At 43.4% G+C, this 18,629-nt stretch overlaps 2 protein-coding genes across 3 annotated transcripts; one reads left to right on the forward strand and one right to left on the reverse strand.

Moving 5' to 3' along the window:
* Positions 1-2,378: 2,378 nt before the first annotated feature.
* On the forward strand, positions 2,379-5,349 carry hey1 (hes-related family bHLH transcription factor with YRPW motif 1). The gene is made up of 5 exons (XM_031854037.1): positions 2,379-2,628; positions 2,778-2,853; positions 2,994-3,077; positions 3,231-3,312; positions 3,634-5,349. Exons 1-5 carry the CDS (start codon positions 2,543-2,545, stop codon positions 4,296-4,298), a joined length of 993 nt encoding a protein of 330 aa, XP_031709897.1. The 5' UTR covers positions 2,379-2,542; the 3' UTR covers positions 4,299-5,349.
* Positions 5,350-7,892: 2,543 nt separating this feature from the next.
* stmn2b (stathmin 2b) lies at positions 7,893-17,712 on the reverse strand. Of its 2 annotated transcripts, XM_031853820.1 has the most exons (5): positions 17,540-17,712; positions 11,876-11,971; positions 11,584-11,756; positions 10,762-10,953; positions 7,893-9,666 (listed from the first exon to the last, which is right to left on the reverse strand). In XM_031853820.1, exons 1-5 carry the CDS (start codon positions 17,556-17,558, stop codon positions 9,607-9,609), a joined length of 540 nt encoding a protein of 179 aa, XP_031709680.1. In that variant the 5' UTR covers positions 17,559-17,712; the 3' UTR covers positions 7,893-9,606. The 2 variants fall into 2 exon arrangements, with proteins under 2 accessions (XP_031709680.1, XP_031709679.1); XM_031853819.1 differs by lacking the exon at positions 17,540-17,712 and having other exon boundaries at positions 11,876-12,008.
* Positions 17,713-18,629: the final 917 nt, after the last annotated feature.

An 18,629-nucleotide genomic window follows, 5' to 3' on the forward strand; every position in this document is an offset into this window, starting at 1 on the left:
AGTCCATTACCCCAGGGAATGAATGGCGGCGTATTTGATTCATATTGTATTAATGTCTGATGAATCATGATTTTGTGTTTCCTGATTGCATGTTCATAGAGTAGTGCATATTTCCCCACCTCAGTCATAGCCTTTCAGTTTAGTTGCCTTTGAAGAGATATTTGGCAGGTGGCATTATTTATATTTGAAAAGGTAACATAGAAAAGCAGACATAGTTTTCCCTTTCAGACGGTTTAGCAGGTTGGGTGCATTGTCAGTGTGCTGCCGGCACCGACTGGTTTTAATGTGGATTGGAAACAATGTTAACAAACCGATGTTTGTGAGACTGAGAAGCCTTTTCCTGTTGATGTTAATGTTGTTTAAGTTATTTTCTGCTTCTGTTTTCCCTCCCTGTTGGGATGTATTTCATGTCAAGGGATATTTCAATATATTTAACATGAGAAGTAATATGATTGTTTTTAATTAAGATAGAGTGAATATAGCCCTCTTATATTATAACATGCCTGGACAGCATCGGAAAATGGACTTCTGCATGTGAAATCTGCACGACAGGTCAGTAAAACTGCATAAACTCAAAGAAATAACTCGAGATCTGGGACGATATACCCTTATGTGCTTCTTGGTGGAGAGTTTGTTGAGAAGATGCGCCATAGGAATAAACAGGGATGTATCCAGATCTCTTTATGTCCTTTGAAGAGCTCATTCTAAGCCAAAGAAAACATGATTCTTAGTTCAGGTGATTATAAACCCATGAAAACATTATTATATATATATATATTATATTCAATTTCTGCCAATAAATTCCACTAAATCCCCCACACTGGTCCTCTAAAGTAGAATGTGCTTTTACTATGTGATGTTAAGTGATTTAGATTATCTAGCCTATGATATGCTCCCTTTCTATGTTAACTGCAGTCTTCTATTTAAACATGCCGCAGTCCAGTCTGCAGGAGGCCCTTCACTGAAGAGCTCCTGCTCCACATGCAGTAACAGGAGCCCTCCGTGTATACAAACACACACCAGCAGCTCCGTCAAATTATTTGGGGAGTGTGACTATTATAGGAGCCACCAGTCTTGTGGTGGCGATGATGTGGAAACTCCGGGGGGGAAAGGACCGAGGACGGCTTTGATTGCATTATGGTCTTTTGTTTGAAAGTACTTGAAGTCCCCACAGCGTCTTTACCGAGCATGAGGTCTCTCTGTGGGGTAAGATTAGACTTGGTGGCTTCCTCTGGTTGCGGCGGTGCTCCCTGTCTCTCCTCCCGGGCTGAGTTAGTATTGGATTACAGGTTCACACGCTCGCTCGCAGACCGCCCGTCGCCCCGACCAATTGCTCCATTCATTCCAGCGCCGGAGACGGCCGTCGGCCTCTGATTGGTTATCAGCGCCGGTTAGGGAACTTTCCCACGGCCAGCGCGTGCTGACAGCCGGCCAGCCACTCCTCACCACCACCGGGACACACACGGGGGGAGGAGGGGGGGGGGCGGGCATCGTCGGGGGCAGTCACGGACCGAAAGTCCATTGGACCGCTATCAAAGTTTCTCCAAAGATCCTCTATTTTAGGAAGATGAATTACTACGACGTATCGTGTCACTTTTCAAGAAAATGGCAAAGCCAAAATTACACGTGGAAGGAGGAAATTATATTATGCTTATGAATATTTATTTTATCTGAAGGCATGAAAATAATTACACTATAAGAGAATTTACGATAGTGTATACAGATAAATCGATTTTGCAAATACAGACGTGGCTTCCATCTACAGCAGGACCAATAGGCTATATATCAACAACACATGCCACCATGCATAGGTCTTATTTGTGTTAGTTGGACTCTATTTAAGTTGTTAGAGAGAAAAAAGAAAAAAGAAACAAATAATAACTAAATCAGCTGTTCACGGAAAGCCATTAGCTCGACTTCAAAGGTCCGTTTCACACGAGAATTTGCTCATGAAACAATGTTCGGTGGCTCTAAAGAAAGAAATGTCTAACTGATGTTTCCAAGGTCAAAAACAAACTTAATCTTACAATGGAAACCACCCTGGGAAAGAGGTGCTCAGAATTAGACATTTTCAGACCATATCTGCTCAATTTAGGAAGTTTTAAGATGTATTCATAACCTAAGAACTTAACTGCAGTTTTCTTTTTGCATTTAAACTTCACAACAGATTTAGGTGTGGATGGCAGGAATATTTTTGGTGTTTTCATGATAAGAGAGAGTCCAGCTACGAAGTAATCTTTTAACTTCCACAGCCTCCAGTAACACCCACAGAGTGAGATGTCTTTCTCTTTTTTATCCTCTCTGACTTGGCAAAGCGCACTGGGATGCGCTTGGGCCAACTGCGCTGTCACTCAAGCCCGCGGCCGCTTTGTGATTGGTCGGTTTGTCCCGAGGCCCCTCCCCTGCTGGCCGGCAGCAGCGTTGAAATGACACCGTGGGAAAGCTGAGCGCTTCAAACTGAGACTCTCCGGGCTAACTTGGTTCAGAAGCGCGTCTGGAAGACACAACAGGAACACTGAAGGACTATTGTGGACGAATCAAGATGAAGAGGAATCACGATTTCAGCTCCTCGGACAGCGAGTTGGATGAGACTATTGAGGTGGAGAAGGAGAGCGCGGATGAGAATGGGTAAGTTTGGCTTTGAAGTGGTTTATTTTATAAAGTGGTTAAGATTAAAGAGTAGCCCAGATGGTAAAATAGTTTAAATATTTAAGAATTAAGTTTTAAAAAATATATATGGGATTTTGATTGATCCTCTCTGTTTCGTCTCTTTTAAGGAACATGAGCTCTTCTCTCGGGTCCATGTCTCCAATAACATCAACTCAGGTGCAGGCGAGGAAAAGGCGTCGAGGAGTAAGTACATTTATTTATTTAAAAAAAGAAAAACCCGTTTGTACAGTTGGAAACCCTGTGCACGAAGTCCATACATTTTTTTTTTGTCATATGCACATATTGTGAAAATAACCAATGATTTGTGTTTTGTCTTTCTTCAGATAATCGAGAAACGGCGCCGTGACCGGATCAACAACAGCCTCAGCGAGCTCCGCAGGCTGGTTCCCAGCGCCTTTGAGAAACAGGTAAGCAGCAGGCGACAGGCCTTTAATATATCACGAACACAAACATACATACACACGCACTTTGATATGAAACCACCGTGTTCATTTAGGCTCTGTTTAATTGTCATTTACATCTAATTGGCTCCTTTTTTCCCCGTCTTCCTCGCATTGAAGGGCTCAGCCAAACTGGAGAAAGCAGAGATTTTGCAGATGACTGTTGACCATCTAAAGATGCTTCACGCTGCTGGAGGCAAAGGTATGTCTGGGATTCATTCATTGTGACGGAAAAACAGCTCTCACGTGTTGAAGAATCACAGCCATATGCGTTAGAGGGCAAACTGGATGTGGAATGCTTTTGTGCTCACTTGGTTCTCATTTATTTTAATTAAAGAAGAAGAAAAGAACATAAATGAAGAAAGTTCAACTAGTCTGTCTGGTTTTGACTGAGTTTTTACACTTTCACAATCTCAAAGCCAGCAACAAAGATCCCTCAGCTCTGGACAAACTCGTTTTGTAGCAGTTCAGGGGACTTATCTTAAACTAATCTTCTGTCTTCTTCTTCTTCTTCTCCCCTCAGGTTATTTTGACGCCCATGCCCTGGCTATGGACTACCGTGGTCTGGGTTTCAGGGAGTGCCTGGCTGAGACGGCCCGTTATCTGAGCATAATCGAAGGCTTGGACAGCGCGGACCCTCTGCGGATCCGCCTGGTCTCCCACCTCAACAACTACGCCAGTCAAAGAGAGGCTCACTCTGGCCTGAGTCACCTGGCGTGGGGCTCTGCCTTTGGATCCCCTCCCGCCCACCTCACGCACCCCCTCCTCCTCCAACACCAGCAGGGGGCACCGTTGGCAGCTTTAACCCGCAGCACCACCAGCAGCCCCCAAACTCCCCTTTCATCTACATCCACCTCTTCCTCCTCCTCCTCCTCTTCTTCTTCATCCTCCTCGTCGGTCGCAGAGACTCACGTCCCAGGCAGGCGCAGCGGCAGTGCCACCCCCCACTCAGATCAAGGCCCGATCCGGGTTCCCCCAACCACTGCGGCTCCCGCCAGCGTACCACACCCGGCCCTGGTCTCCTCATCAGCGTCCAAGTTCTCCCCTCCTCTCCTCTCCTCCCTCTCGGCGTTCCCCTTCCCCTTCAGCGCCTTCCCCATCATCTCCCCCGCCATCAGCGCCCCAATCCCCACGTCCAGTGTGGGCAAACCCTACAGACCCTGGGGAATGGAGATAGGAGCTTTCTGACTGAGATGAAAACCTCCTCTCACTCAAAGACTCAAGCTGAGCTGGACTTTCAAGGACTAGACTTTTTTTTATTTTCCCATTTAAGAAAGTGCTATTTTTCTATGACATTGACATCCCACAGAGGGGTGCACCTAGATATAGGATTTCTACCTTTATTGCTAATGTATTGTGTTTTGTACAGAAGAGAAAAACAGTGAGGAAGGGGACCACGTCTAAACAGCAACAAGAGTGATTTATTGTGACTGATCTCTGTTCCTGCCCACCCCTTTAGAAGTTTCACCCACTGTTGTCAGCCTATCAGGAATGGCTTTTCCAGATGGTCAACCAGTCGCCGCCCGTCAAGTTCCTGCCTGAAACTGCCCCCCCCCCCCCTTTGTTTTCCCTCTGCGCTGAAGCAGCCAGTGTTGGTGCCCTGGTTACATACAGAGAGGGGGAGTGTGAAAGGAGGACTTGAAGTAGTGGAGCGTCACCCCCTTTTTACAGCATTTTATGGGGTGGAATAACCGTAACCAGGTGTTTGTTTGACGAAATACTGGGAACATAATTTAGCTACCAGCTTGGTTGAAATAATCATGATTTACCCACAACCTCTGAGGTTCATGGTGCTCCATTGTTGAGGCTCGCTTCCCTAAGTTATGTTTCCTCTCTACAGTAAATGTAAGGCTTCACATATGTTTCACCAGTGTCTACCAGCTGTTCCACATTTCCTTTTTGATTTCTCGTGTAACTGATGCTTGGTTGATTTTAATCACCTTTATTTTAAAGTTATTTTCTTGTCAAAGTAGCAGCATTATTGATCTGTAATTATCAAGAGGGAGCTCATTTGTATCTGCCACAGTATTTGCTGTAAAAAAAAAAAAAAAAGGCAAAACAGATCAGTTTCCTTCTGTCCGCCTGATATTGTTGTGTCTCCTGGTAAACCTCACTGTTTTGAGTTTGTATATTTTATGGTTGCACGAGCAAGCACTGACGAATCCGATTTCTCCGCTTGTCAGAGTTGTCGCTGGTGGTAATGACAACTTCCCCGTAATAAAAGAGTTCTGTTAAATCACCTGAGGCCTTATCATCATCATGTTATATGCGTGTGTTCATTTTAATGTTTGTCCAAGTGTGCGTGTGTGATATTTCTGTGTTTGCTTATTGATGCCTGCAGTGTGTGCGTGCGTGCGTGCGTGTGTGTGTGTGTGCGTGCGTGTGTGTGTGTGTGCCATACGTGGCAACGCCTGCTATCAGATGAGGCTGCTTGTTTCTCTCAGCGGCCCTCTGTGTGTGCACAGGAAACCATTAACAAGGAGGGGATATCCTGGACAATAGCAGCCCGGCTGGCCCCATGCGCTGCGTGGGAACTAGAGGAGGAGGAAAGAAGGAGGGAGGGATGGTTGGAAGAGGTTGAAGAAGGAAAGGAAGGAGGGATGGAGCATAGAGTGAGGATTGGAGGGAAAAGGGGGAAGAAAGAAACGGGGCAGGGGGGATCAAAAGGGAGAGAAGAAGAAAAGGGACTGAAAAGCTGCGAGAAAGGAAGTGTGCACACAGTTTTGTCCCTCTGCCATCGTTTCAGCTCGCACCAGCTGCACCTTCTGTTCTCAGCTCCTGCATGCCGTCACCTCTCTTGCTGCACCAAAAGTTTACTCGCTCGCCAAAAAACCCTCGCTCTTTCATCTCTTCCTCCAAAATGTACACTCTGTCGTTCCCCTCTGATCCCTCTCGTCATTCTCCTTAACCTTTTTATTTCATTCCTGAGGATGATGCAGAGCCAGGTGGTGATGTAAGCTCCACTGCAGCCAAAACCACAAGGTCAATGAGACAACTTGTCTTTTGTCTCCCCCAGCTGGTCATTAATGGTACTTCATCAACTGAGACCATGGCGCAGGGAGAGGACAGTGGGAAAACTACTGACATTCATTCTTATGTGAAAGTAGCAATACCACAATGTCTATATATGTTACAAGTAAAAGTACTGCTTAAAAAATACTTCAATAAATGTAAAAAGCACTAGTAATGCAGAATGACGATAACATGACACTGGAAGTGTAACATTATTATGCATATTGAATCATTATTGACGCTTTAACTTGTAAGCCGTAGGTCACTGTTGAAGCGTATCAGCGTGGAGCTGCTTTGTCTTACTTTGAATAAATAATTCATTATGATGCTTTGATCAGATCCGCTTTACATATAAAGAAGTTGGTAACAAAAAACAAAAGCTTTTATTTTTGGGGGCTCCTGATTGGATAATAACTTTACCTTTATATATCTGTTCTCTGTCAACATTTTGCTCATTTAAAAAAATGTTTTGTTGCCTCATCTCAAAACAGATTGACAATGTTTTCAGTACAGGAATTTAATGGAATGAACTCGTCTTTAATGTTCCGCTCGACTGTTGGTTTAGAGCATATTTTGAGTCACTATATCTTAGTGAACAATGTTGGACTCAACCTGATTGAGCCATCTCTGCCACTCTGTTTATGCATGTTACGCTAAAAGAATCCACTAGATGTCACTGTGTCTTTAAATAGTAAGCCTTCTCAGTTCTTCTCCTTACAGGAAGTTGGCAACAACAAAAGCCACTCCAAACATGATGAGCACTTTGTTTGGTTAAGTTTTCAAAGGTAAGCATACTTATTAGATATATCATAGTGATCAGAAATATGTAATTTGATACAATAAACTCCAAGAAGGGGCGAATCACTTCATAAAAAACTTGCTCTACCAAACGGTTCAGTTGTCCTTTTATGGTCAAGGTAGTAAAACTGATAATGTAATTTAAATGAACTCTTTGTTGTTAATATGTCAGGCCTACATTCAATGTCATTACATTATATCAACGCTAAAATCAGAAGTATGATTTTTTGTTTAATGAACATGTTCAACCAAACAGTTGAAATCTCTTTTAGTGATAAAGTTAGTAATGATAAGATGATCCATTTACAATTAATTAAAAAAAAATAAGTTTCTGAGATGTTTTCAAAGTGGCCTAATGTCTAGAATAAATACGTGAACATAGTATAGTAGGCTACAGGTAATGGACACGTGTTTGAATACATACAGTATTAGCATAATAACAGCACATGGTTTGTATTTTACCATGACGCTGCATCTCAACCATTTAGCAAAGACCTATATCAAAAAATCTGTCGGGGTCTGTTTAAAAAAACATTGTTTTTGACGTTATTGCCCCAAGGAAATAAAAAATGCAAAGTCCATCCCGCGTGTTCTTAGCGAGGACATTAAAGGGTTAACTTAATGTAAAGTTACAGTTTTTTAATTTAAATCAACTTAAAATTCTGACCACTTAACAAACATGAGTTCACATGCGTTGTGAAGTCATGATATGTGAAATTTAAACTTTGGAAAAACCATCTATTTGAATAAGTGAATTGGTCCCACCAGGGGAATTGTTTTCTGATTTTATAGACATTCACAGACACAATGAATAATAGATTCATTGTAATACACAATGGAAATCCACATGGTAATTTGTGTCTCAACACAGTGTTCTAATCTGATATGTTGTTCAAGCGGCACAACCTGAATGTTACACCGGAAACACGACTTGAACACATGTATCTGAAAGAAGTCACTCTCAAAGCCAGCTTCATTCACTGAACCCCAAATCTTTATTAACCACTGCTTGCTCACAAAGATATACGTGGAGAGGAGGGATACACACAAATGGACAGAGGAGAGAAAGAGAGAGGCAGGTAGGGTCGTCTGTCTGTGATGTTGTTACACACTGTGATGGCGTTGGTTTTACTTCACCGGGTCAATATCACATGGCACGAACGTTCTGTTATCTACCTGCCATTTCTGCAAAACACACACACACACACACACGCTCGCACACATCTATTGGCCTACTGTGCGCGTGTGACCGACATTCCTTTAATACACTCATGTACACCGTTACAGATGGCAATACTTTGTTTTAATCGTTGTTGCAGCTGTACCTGTTATGGCTTAAATATCTTTCTTGTGCCGACCTTTCGGTGGCGTTGACTGTGTCTAGGAGTGAAGTGTGATGAGAACAGCAGGAGCTGATGAGATGTTGGGCACTACTCTAGCCTCTAGCAAATGGAGAAAGCTGCAATTTATTTGTAGTTTCTCCAATTTAAGATTCACAGTAACACGTCTAGTGAAGTTGTTTTTTCCACTCCAGCGTTCTTGAGATGCACTTTAACCTCAGTTGTGTTGTATAGTACAGTAACTTGTGATTGGAAGCTTGTGTCTGAGGAATATAAGCGGCCCGCCATTGGTCAAGGATGTTATGTGAGCTTTCCGGTGCCAGATGGACAGAATTTAGCGAGCTCCTCCTGAGCTCTGTGCTGTGATTGGCTAAATGCCTGCCCACGTGGAGAGCGTGTGAGTGAGTGCTTCTACAGTATGTACGTATGTGGAGAGATGAAGAGGTCACAGACGGAGGGAAGGAGGATGAGGATGGGCTCATTAAATGCAATGGTGTTCTCCTGTGGTACAATCACCATCTACCTCACAGGAGTGGATGTGCAGTGACAACTTGCGGTCCCCCATAGAAAGCAAACTGTCCCCCGTTCCTTTTGGCAACTCGCCCGCCCGTGTCTCTCGCTAATTGGAACATTGGCAAAGTCTGGATGGAAAATCACTCCAACCAAACACAGATCCAGTTCTGTTTCCAGATCTGCTGGGTCAAATGAGTGCCCGTTCGCAGGGACGAGGGAACGGAGCCAGGATGCGGGCCTTGTGAGGACGCAACCAGTCGCTGCACACATCAGCTAGCTGGCAAACTCACAATAAACACCTACGACTGAAATGATTCTCAGGCTGAAATGAACGAAACAAAAGCATGAAATTAACAAATAATTACATCCATATTTTAAGCAGGTGAGAGTAAACTTATATAGAAAAAAATGGCACACTGCAATCAATACTTTTGCTGCTTGTATCGTACTGTATATAACAAAAAAAGAAGTATTTACAAAAACCAACACCCACTGTCGCTTGTCAATTAGTTTTTTTTTTCTTTTCATTTGAAACGGGGCAAAAACATTCTTTTTTTGGGAAGAGTGGGTGGTAGACATTAATTTTTCTTTTTTTGCCTAAATTATTTTTGCTGTTTTTTTTCCACCCCCACCCCCATTTGAACCTCCCACTGTCTCGGGGTGGCATCTCAGGCTGTGGTAGTTTCATAATAATATGGGGGGAGTATGGCGGAGGGGTGGAGAAGGTGGGGACATGTGGGATAAGGTGGGTGGAGAGGGGTGTTCCTCAGGGTCGGGGGTGGTGGTTGGGGTTGGGGGGTTTGGAGGTGGGACGGAGAACCTGTTGGGGCTTCTCACGCTGTCACTTCTTCTCTCAACTCCTTGTTCCGGCGCACCTCCTGAGCATGCCTCTCCTAGAAGAAACACAGATTGAGCTTGTCATGTTTGTCTCTGCTGCCAGGCCTTTGCTGACATTTACTTCCTGCTCACTTCACCATTCCTCTTCTTTGACCTTTGTACAGAAAGCTTACTTCATATCTTTTTTTTCTGCCGCCTGTCCCCCTCTCATCTTTATCTCCCACCTTCCAAGCACAAGACTCCATCTTTGTTTGTATCAAACCTAAATCTTCTCTGAAAGGTGCTCCATTACAGACATCAAGTGTATCAGCCCTCCTTACCCTTCCCTTCTTCTTTTTTTTAAAATCATTCTCCTGTCACTTGTTATCAATCCTCACTCTTTCATCACACTCCTCAGCAGCAGCCAGTTGTACCAGCACTGCCTTAGTTCAGACTTATAGCTGCAACATAAGTGGACATTTACGCGTCATTAAATTAAAACGACTTGCACCACAAATATAAGCTGATTCTTGCATCGTTGTTATCGAGTTTATACACCCAGTAACTGCCTGGAGTAACTATTACGTAGCTAACTGAGCCTAACTGACAAAGCTAATGTTAGCCTGCTAACACTTAACGCGTTCATAGTGAAGAGTAAAAGAGGTGGCCAATGGAATAAGGCTGACACTTGCTCAAAATACTGTTAAATAATGATGTAATCTAGATGGATTTAAATAACATTTCACACATAACATTGTGTACCTCGAAGCTTCAGTTACATTAGTCTTATCAGAAATCTCCCATTTAAACTTTATGAATATCACTAAATGTTATGTTTATTGTTGTGATGCTACAGTGACTTCCTGTTTACATTGTTGGCTGCTTTTGATTGAACCCCGCTAAATATCGTTTTCTAGCAACCAGTTTTTACATCACTTGAGACATTTTTTAAAGTTTTAATTGTGCAACCTAATTTACTGTAAATCACTAATTTGAAATAAGTAAATAGGAACTTACTATTTATATTAATAAAACTTGCTGTACAGACAATATAATTCAACAGTTAAATGAATATACAAAAGGTAGAAAATCCAAATAATCAGAATAATTGAGAGACTTTTTTTCTTCTTTTGGATTTATGACCCTAGCATATCGACGTCTCTGCTGCTCACCCTCTCCTGCAGGCGCTCCATGATGGCAGCCAGGTAAGCCTGCCGGTTCTCCTCGATGTGCTCCATCTTAACCTGGAGCTTCTCCTCCGCCATGCGGCTGAAGTTGCTGTTCTCCTCCATGGCCTTCAGCAGCACTTCACGCTCGTGGTCCCGCTTCTCAGCCAGGGCCCGGAGTACCTGTGCCTCCTGGGACTGGAAGGAAGAGAGACGGATAGCGGAGGGAATGAGTCGGAGAGCAAGGGGTCGATAGGGAGACAGTCATTTATTGAAAACCACTCATTGATTTTTCTTAAAATTGAAGCATGACTCAGCGCTGCTGCAACTAATCAGACTTATTAATGCTAACTATAAAAATGTCTGGAGGTGAGAGAATTTCTCTCCTTGACACCTTCATCCTCTCTTGGCATTTACTATGATACAAATAATATACTGTATGTTTGACCCACAGTATTGGACATCTGGTGTTTGGCGATGCAGACAATGATTGATTTGTTGGTGGGCTGCTGGATTTGCCAGCTGCTTGTATTGACTGCATTGACATTCAAATCAATGGGATGCATGAATGAGCCAATGTTGGATTAGAGTTTTCAGTAGTCAATGTGACCCACGACTAACCAAACATCCAGCCATCAAATTAGATGTCAAGTGAAGTCTAGTAGTCATTACAGCATCACCATAGCAGCAGCATTGTGGTAGAACCTCTCCTCTTGTTTTGAGTCAGAAATGTTTTGTTTGGGCATCACAAAAAGCTTTTTGTGGCTTATTAAAGCAAAGCGATGCGTGGCAGCTGGGTGCAATGAAAATGATTGGAAACGTCCTTACTCTCCTCCGTTCCTCAGCTGCCTCCAGTTTCTTCTGGATGTCCTCCAGGGAAACGTCCCTCTTTGGGGGGGTGGTGATGCAGTGGGTAGCATCAGACACAGGGGAGGACGGCTTCAGGATGACCTCAAAGGCCTGGCCCGAGGCTCGCTTGTTAATGGGCTTGATGGCCATGTCTGCATGCGTGTGCGTTGACGTGTAAGAAAGACAGACAGAAACAGTCTTTGTTTACTTTTAATTCGAGCACGTTTTTATAAAGAAGATGGAAAAATAAATCTGTCTGATTGCCACGTACCTTCAAAGTCACCCAAGATGTTTCTGGGGGTCTCCGGGTACAGACAAGAGCAGATGAATGAGAGAACTGAGATCTCCTTCATCTTCTCTTTGTAAGCTGCGGAGGAAACAGGAAACATGAAACATGACTGTGTGTATGTAAACTGAGTGCACACATGCACATACACAAAATATCATTAGCCTACTAACATACAAAAAGATGAAACATCATTAACCCACTTCTACCTCCACAGGAGGTCCTTGATGTGAAGAATTATTCAAAAGAAAACCTCATCAAAGGATGTCTCGTGCTCGAGCTGCCCTGGGTTTTGGAGCATTTTCTGGCCTTTGTTTTCACCGAGCTGCGAGGGGAGCTGGATGGATGTGTCCTTACTTGGCCTAATTTCCCCAACAGCCAAGGGGATAATGCTTGGGTTGTTTCTTATCTTCTTTGTCTGTGGCTTGTGGATAGAGGCTAATAGTTGTGGGTTTAGCTTATCAGCACAACACAGCAATATGACTGTCCAACCCTGGTCCATTTATGGTCCAAAAAGTTAATAACACTGAAGCAAAGCTGGCATCAAATCATGCTGGTTGTATTTGGCAACCTGCTTCTGCTCAATAGGGAGGGACAAAGTGAAAGAACGGTGAAAAAACAGAAAACTAAAGAACACCCAACCTTGTCTAACCTTGATTTTTCTTTTTTTTATATTGGCATCTACTACTTTGTAATGGAGCCCAGAGTTCAGCAGTCCCTGTAGGGAGAACGGCAAAAATATCTGCAACGCACAGCAGCTTGTGAAATATTCCACTTTTGCTCATTGCTGCTGTGTTCTGTCAAGGCACACTGTCCCATGGAGGAGATTTGCATACCGACTGTCATAATATAGCATAATCCATCACCCGCAGTACAAGGCCTGCAGGGCTGAAGGGTACCACGTTGATTTATGATTTGCAGAGAGCTACAATAGTAAAGCCCAAAATGAGATTCGCTGTGAAAGAGCTGCACCGCGGTGGGGTATACGGTGTACAGTATGATTAATACAAATCCTCTTCCTCGTTCATATTCCCTGCTCACTCTCTCCTCCTCTTCTCTCCGTGTCTCACTTTCTGCCCTGCAGACTGGCAGACGCCACGGTAATGTGATCAACTCTCAGATGTAGCTCTCGCTACTCTCTCATGGCCTTGTTAACCCCTTCCCTGAGGAGGAAGTGTGAGAGGCTGGGAGCATGGAAGGGGTTGAACAAAGGAGAGGAATGGAGATAAAGGTGTTTTGTAGAGAAACAGAAAATAGTCATATTTCAGTCAGATGAAAGGAACGAGAAGTTGGGGGAAGATGGAGAAAATGTTTGGCTGCTTCACCGTCATGGTAACACCTTTCTGATATAAACATGTAAACCAGTAAAGGGGGGCAGCTCCCAGTGGGACTTGCAGCCACCATCAACCGCCCCGAGGACAGCCTAAGGGAAGCAGCCACTGCAGGTGGATAGCGCTTTAATTTGTAATTAGCGGACCGCACCATTTCTGCTGACGAAAGGGGGAGGGGACAGCGCTTTTGTAGGGTTGTCACAGGCTCATTAAGTGCGGTGTATATGTCAAGACCCCAGTAGCCATTTTCTCCCACACACACGACCCCACTTGACTGCTCAAGACTCAAGCAGTTAACAGTTCAGTGGAGCAGGTCATTTGAGTTAAGTGCTCATGGAGATTCTTGTTTGCCACGTTCTGGGTGATTTTCTGTGTTCAATAATGTTTTCATTTAGATCTAGATTTTTAGTTTTGGGATGACTGTTGTTTGTTTTTTATAAACGATTGATGGTTAGCGTATTATTTTCTCAATTAATTGGTTATTTTGTTGGGTCTATAAACGAGTCATTGATTGTCTTGTTTTGTCCAAACAATCCAAAACCCAGAACTTTTCCATTTACATTTATATCAATCAGAGAAAAACAGCAAACCCTCACCGGAACCATCAAATGTTTACTTAAAAATGATTAGGGACTAATCAATTATCAAAATAGTTGCAGAATTATTTTCTGTCGATTGATTGTTTGTCAAATCGTTGCAGCTCTATTCTGGTTTGTTGACTTTTATTTGAGGCGGTTTGGACTATCGGAGCTTCTTGGAAGATAAGCACTCACTGTAAATTGAAACATCTCTCTATCTCCTGCACATTTTTTTTTTAATATCCCCAATCAAAAATATATGAGATTCTCCATTGTGCAAAAATATGAAATGAATAGATCTTTTCCTTCTGTAACCGCTGTAGTAATAAGCCCATTACCAGTAGGTCAGGCACATACAAATGGCAAATGATCCAGAATGAAGCTCCACAGCAGGAAGTGTCCAAAACACCAGCGTCTGTTCAAAGATATCGGCTGAGTTTCAGACATGCTGGGTCAGGCGAAATCATTTCAGACAGACATGACACCACACCAATGCTCCCACTCCACTCCGGCAGGCTGGTTTCAACCAGCCAGTTCTGCATCCTCTCAGAGAGCTGCTCCTCCTGCCCCGACCACAGACACACAGCCAGCAAACTGCATCTTCCGATCCATCAGCCAAAGAGTGTAGATCATCAGTATCTACACTACATCCTCCCCCGCAAGCATCCTTCTTCCCGGCACCTTCTGCATCCCCAAGCCTCCGTTTCATCTGTTGCCGATGTATTCTCCCTCTCAATCCCAATTTTCTCTTATTTTAGTGCATCTCCTGGGAGCTTCAATTCTGCGTGAGCAAAAGCTACCACCACACCTCTGTTTGGTACCTTTATTTCTCTCTGCCACACTCTTCCTCTCTGCCTTCTTCCTCTTCTAAACACCCAACCCCCATCATAAAAAATGAAATGGAGTGGCAATGGAGTCACTTTGAGCAAAAAGGCACAAAGTGAGAAACATAAGTAAGGCACTGTTGACAAGGCTACAAGCAAACTGTGTGTGTATTGCATCATTTACTGCCTTCCTGGGTCCAGTAAGCTGGCAGCAATATGGGCTTGGCGTCTGTGTTCGGCATATACAGGCCCTTTACAGCTGTGCCACCCAGCAACAATATAGTCACAAAATTATGAAGAAATTACCACGGCAAAATTGGCTATTAAATAAAACTATACGACACCCAGATGATCAAGGGCAAGTCAAGTAATTTGATGTAGGAGGGATGGGGTGATGGGCCACACCCTGTGTCCACCAGATCAGTGCTGCAAGACTGCAACTAAGGATCTTTTTCAATTGATCAATAATCTTTTGGTTTATATCATTTACAATAATTGCAAAAATACACATCTCAGTTTCCTAAAGCCAGGGGGATGACTTTACATGTCTTGCTTTGTCTGACAATCCGGCCAAAGATATTCAGTTTATTATCACACAAAACCAAGAAAAGAGGCTGTAACAAGTCAATTTCTTTGGAATTTTTGCTTAAAAAAATAACAGATTATCTATTAAAATGTATCAATCGACTAAATGATGAATCAACCATTTGTTACAGCTCCAGATCAGTTCATTAAAAGTGCAGACCAAAGAGGGAGCGGTGTGTAATGTCCAGAATTTACCGTTTAAAACACCTGAGGATAACATCAAATTTGCCAAACTAGGACGCTAAAATCTCTAAACTGTCTCATCCTGATGTTGATTTTCACAATTGATGAACAAATCATGAGCGTATGGCGCACCATCACCGCTGGATTGATGTCACCTCTTCCTCGCAGCCTCGTTTTAAAGAGCAGCAGTCCTCTGAACCAGGAATGGGAGTATGCTGCATGGATCGATGAGACTCAGCGATAAATCAGCATGAATTATGAGTCCGGGAGTCTTTTGAGCTTTATACACACGGACCATTAAGACAATAGTGATGCGGATGATAAGATGACAAATGCAGCATGGGTTTGGAGGTGACGCCCGAGAAGCCTCTGTTTCTGCACACAAAGGAATTGATTTATAGGAGAACCAGCTCAATGACCACACCTAAGTGGATATGACAAATGTGCTTGATAAGGATCAGGAAAAGAGCTTAAGAGGCCCTAATGCACACGGAAGTGGTTGTTAGCACGCGTTTGTTTGTGGGATAGTTGATAGATCTTGTTAGAGGCTTTAGGATGTCTCTATCTTCAGCTCTCAGCTCCAAGGAAGGAAAAAACACACACACATATATACAGGTGTATTTATCCTGCCTTTTATAGTCCTACAATTGTCAATGTTTCTTGACAAATGAAGCCTACGGTGTTTTTGCTAGAATTAAATTCCACATGTTTCTGTATCCGACATGAACTCAATGACCTGCTGGGTGCTGACTGGCATGATGACTGCTTTCCCCCCAGAGTGTCTGCTCCCTGCCCATCCCCTTCAGCCTGTTCACGGCTCGAATCATGGAGGAAAGAAAAGGAGGAGGAAGAGGGGGAGGAGGAGGAGGAGGAGGAGGAGGAGAGGGGAATAAATATACTTGATTGCCGGTGTCCCTCAGCGCAGACACCATGCAGGACCCCTTACCGCTGTCTGTCTGCATGCCCCTCCATCCATCAAGTGCTTACTCAAGCAGAAAACAAACAGACTATCCCCTAGACTGGCCACACGCACTTTTCAGCCTTAACACGCACCCCTTAAAACAAACACATTATCTTTAATGTCAGATATGATTATGGGCTTCTTTTCGATAAAGCCTACGGGTCACGTCCAGTGTTTATAGGCCTCCCAAAGTGATATGTTCAAATAATCTAATTAACACATAAATAAGAAAATATATAAAGCCTGACACATTCGAGGCCTACCACCTGCCATAACAGGCAATCTAATTTTATTCATACCAAATACTGTCACGGTACTACTAAAGCCTCAATAATAATACAGTTATCCAACATAATACGGCACATTTGCAGTCTATAACCCTCCTAATAGGATTGGGTTCTGAAATTCCTGAGATGACATTCATTTTCATCGCCAGTCGTAAATTCTTCCCTCGACTGCAAAGCAATTCTGGAAAAGGATGCTCTTTTTTATCATCTCTCTCTCTCTCTCTCTCTCTCTCTCTCTCTCTCTCTCTCTCTCTTATTCATGCCTTTTAGCGGTCACCCACAAAATGGGTTGCGCAGGCTTTCCAGTACAGCTAGATACTGTAGGATGGCCCAGCTTCCATAAGGAGATTTGTCACGGTAAAGCATTTCACACCCTGGAGAGAGCGGCTGGCTTGCTTTGAAGGGACCGGAGATGTTGGGTGGGGTCGCTGGCGCTGCATTATGCTGCACGGCTCTGAGTCAGGTGCGGCAGGCAGGCAGGCGGGCATCGACAAAATGCTGCTGTGTGAGGAAATACAAATCGCCTTTCTTCTGTCGATATGGATTCATTCTCTTTCATTCGCTTGCTTTAAAAGTGAATAAAAAAAAATATGCGTCACTGATTTGGCAAACTGAATCTCATATTGATCGCCACTCATTTGGATTTAGGATCAAGCAATAACCACACAAAAAATGACTTCTTACAAGAAAGACTGAAAAACAGAATAATTCTGCTTCAATTTTGCAACTTAATTTTAAGGAGTGACTTGCAGTGGAGTTTGGCCGCTCCCTCTAATCAACCAACCCTCAGCATCCTTTTGTGCCATGGGTGTCGCCACAGTATCTCAGCATCCTCAAACCTGCGAAGAGACGCTGCTATCTCACAAAAATAAAACAAAAAGTCAATGTGCAAAAACTCACCGATTGCGGTCTTAGCCATTTCTGTACGGTGGTGGTGGTGCCGGGGCCGGTGGAGCAGAGTCAAGGTGCGTCTGTTGCTGGATGCGGTATCTCGGGGTGAGTGGACTGCTGGTAAGGCACTGAGTCAGCAGAGATGGGACTGCCGGTGCGCCTGGTGGTCTGGTATGAGCTGCGTCAGGTCAGCGGGAAATAACTAGAAATAAACCGGAAGTGGGTTGATTAGGCCTTCAGAATAAAGGACATAGTCATGTACCCATTATGAACATGGATTGACGCAGTTGAATGTCGATAACACGACCATAGACACCTCAAATATGATGTTTCGAGGCAAAGATTAGTCAATTTGTCAATTGGCAGAAAATAAATCGGTGACAATTGTCACAGAGCTAATTTGTTTTAAGTCAACAAAAAACTGAAAAACAAAACAATTCCCCGGTCCCGGCTTCACTATTATGAGGATTTTATGTTTATTATGTCAGAGCTTAGCCTATATGATAGTAAACTGAATCTCCTTGGATTTGGAAAATGTGTTCAAATAAAAAAAGGCTATATGAATAGTCTACAATCATCATCTCGTGCTGTGATCAAATATAATGGGTACCCTATATTCTTCACTATCATCTGACATTTTCTAGCCTGGACCAGCCGCTTAATTGAGAAAATAATCGACAGATTCATTGACAACGAAAGTAATTGTTAGGTTGGTTGCAGACCTAGCATGTTGCATAATATGCACGGAAAGGAAACGCATAACTTTTAAAGTTAATGGTAACTATTTGTTTTTGCAACTTCCCCCAGAAGGAGAAAGACAATGCTTTGGCTAGGCTGGGTTATGTTGAGTTTCTCATCCAGAGAGAGATTTAGCATTGGCTAACAGTCAATGACACCCTGATTACCCACATTAAGATGAGCCATTTTTTTAAAGGTTTTATTGTGAAATGAATGACAGGAAGTCTCAACATATCACAATCTGATGGCTTTTACACTGGGTCACTAATGAGCGTTTATGTGCCTCCTATAGCTATCATGCACCCCTTGACGAGCCTCCCTTTTCTCAAAGGCTTGACACACCCCATGTCCCCCTATGGAG

The sequence above is a fragment of the Anarrhichthys ocellatus genome, unplaced genomic scaffold, assembly GCF_004355925.1.
Source record: "Anarrhichthys ocellatus isolate YVR2014 unplaced genomic scaffold, GSC_Weel_1.0 scaffold14, whole genome shotgun sequence".
In the NCBI taxonomy this organism is placed as follows: domain Eukaryota; kingdom Metazoa; phylum Chordata; class Actinopteri; order Perciformes; family Anarhichadidae; genus Anarrhichthys; species Anarrhichthys ocellatus.

Bases quoted from the DNA above. Each gene is read 5' to 3' on its own strand.
- hey1 (XM_031854037.1), top strand. From the start codon at position 2,543: ATGAAGAGGAATCACGATTTCAGCTCCTCGGACAGCGAGTTGGATGAG. The intron at 2,854-2,993 runs GTAAGTACATTT...GTCTTTCTTCAG, and splicing joins CGAGGAAAAGGCGTCGAGGA to ATAATCGAGAAACGGCGCCG. The intron at 3,313-3,633 runs GTATGTCTGGGA...TTCTCCCCTCAG, and splicing joins TCACGCTGCTGGAGGCAAAG to GTTATTTTGACGCCCATGCC.
- stmn2b (XM_031853819.1), bottom strand. From the start codon at position 11,993: ATGTTTCCTGTTTCCTCCGCAGCTTACAAAGAGAAGATGAAGGAGATC. The intron at 11,757-11,875 runs GTACGTGGCAAT...ACACGCATGCAG, and splicing joins CATCTTGGGTGACTTTGAAG to ACATGGCCATCAAGCCCATT. The intron at 10,954-11,583 runs GTAAGGACGTTT...TCTTCCTTCCAG, and splicing joins CAGCTGAGGAACGGAGGAGA to TCCCAGGAGGCACAGGTACT.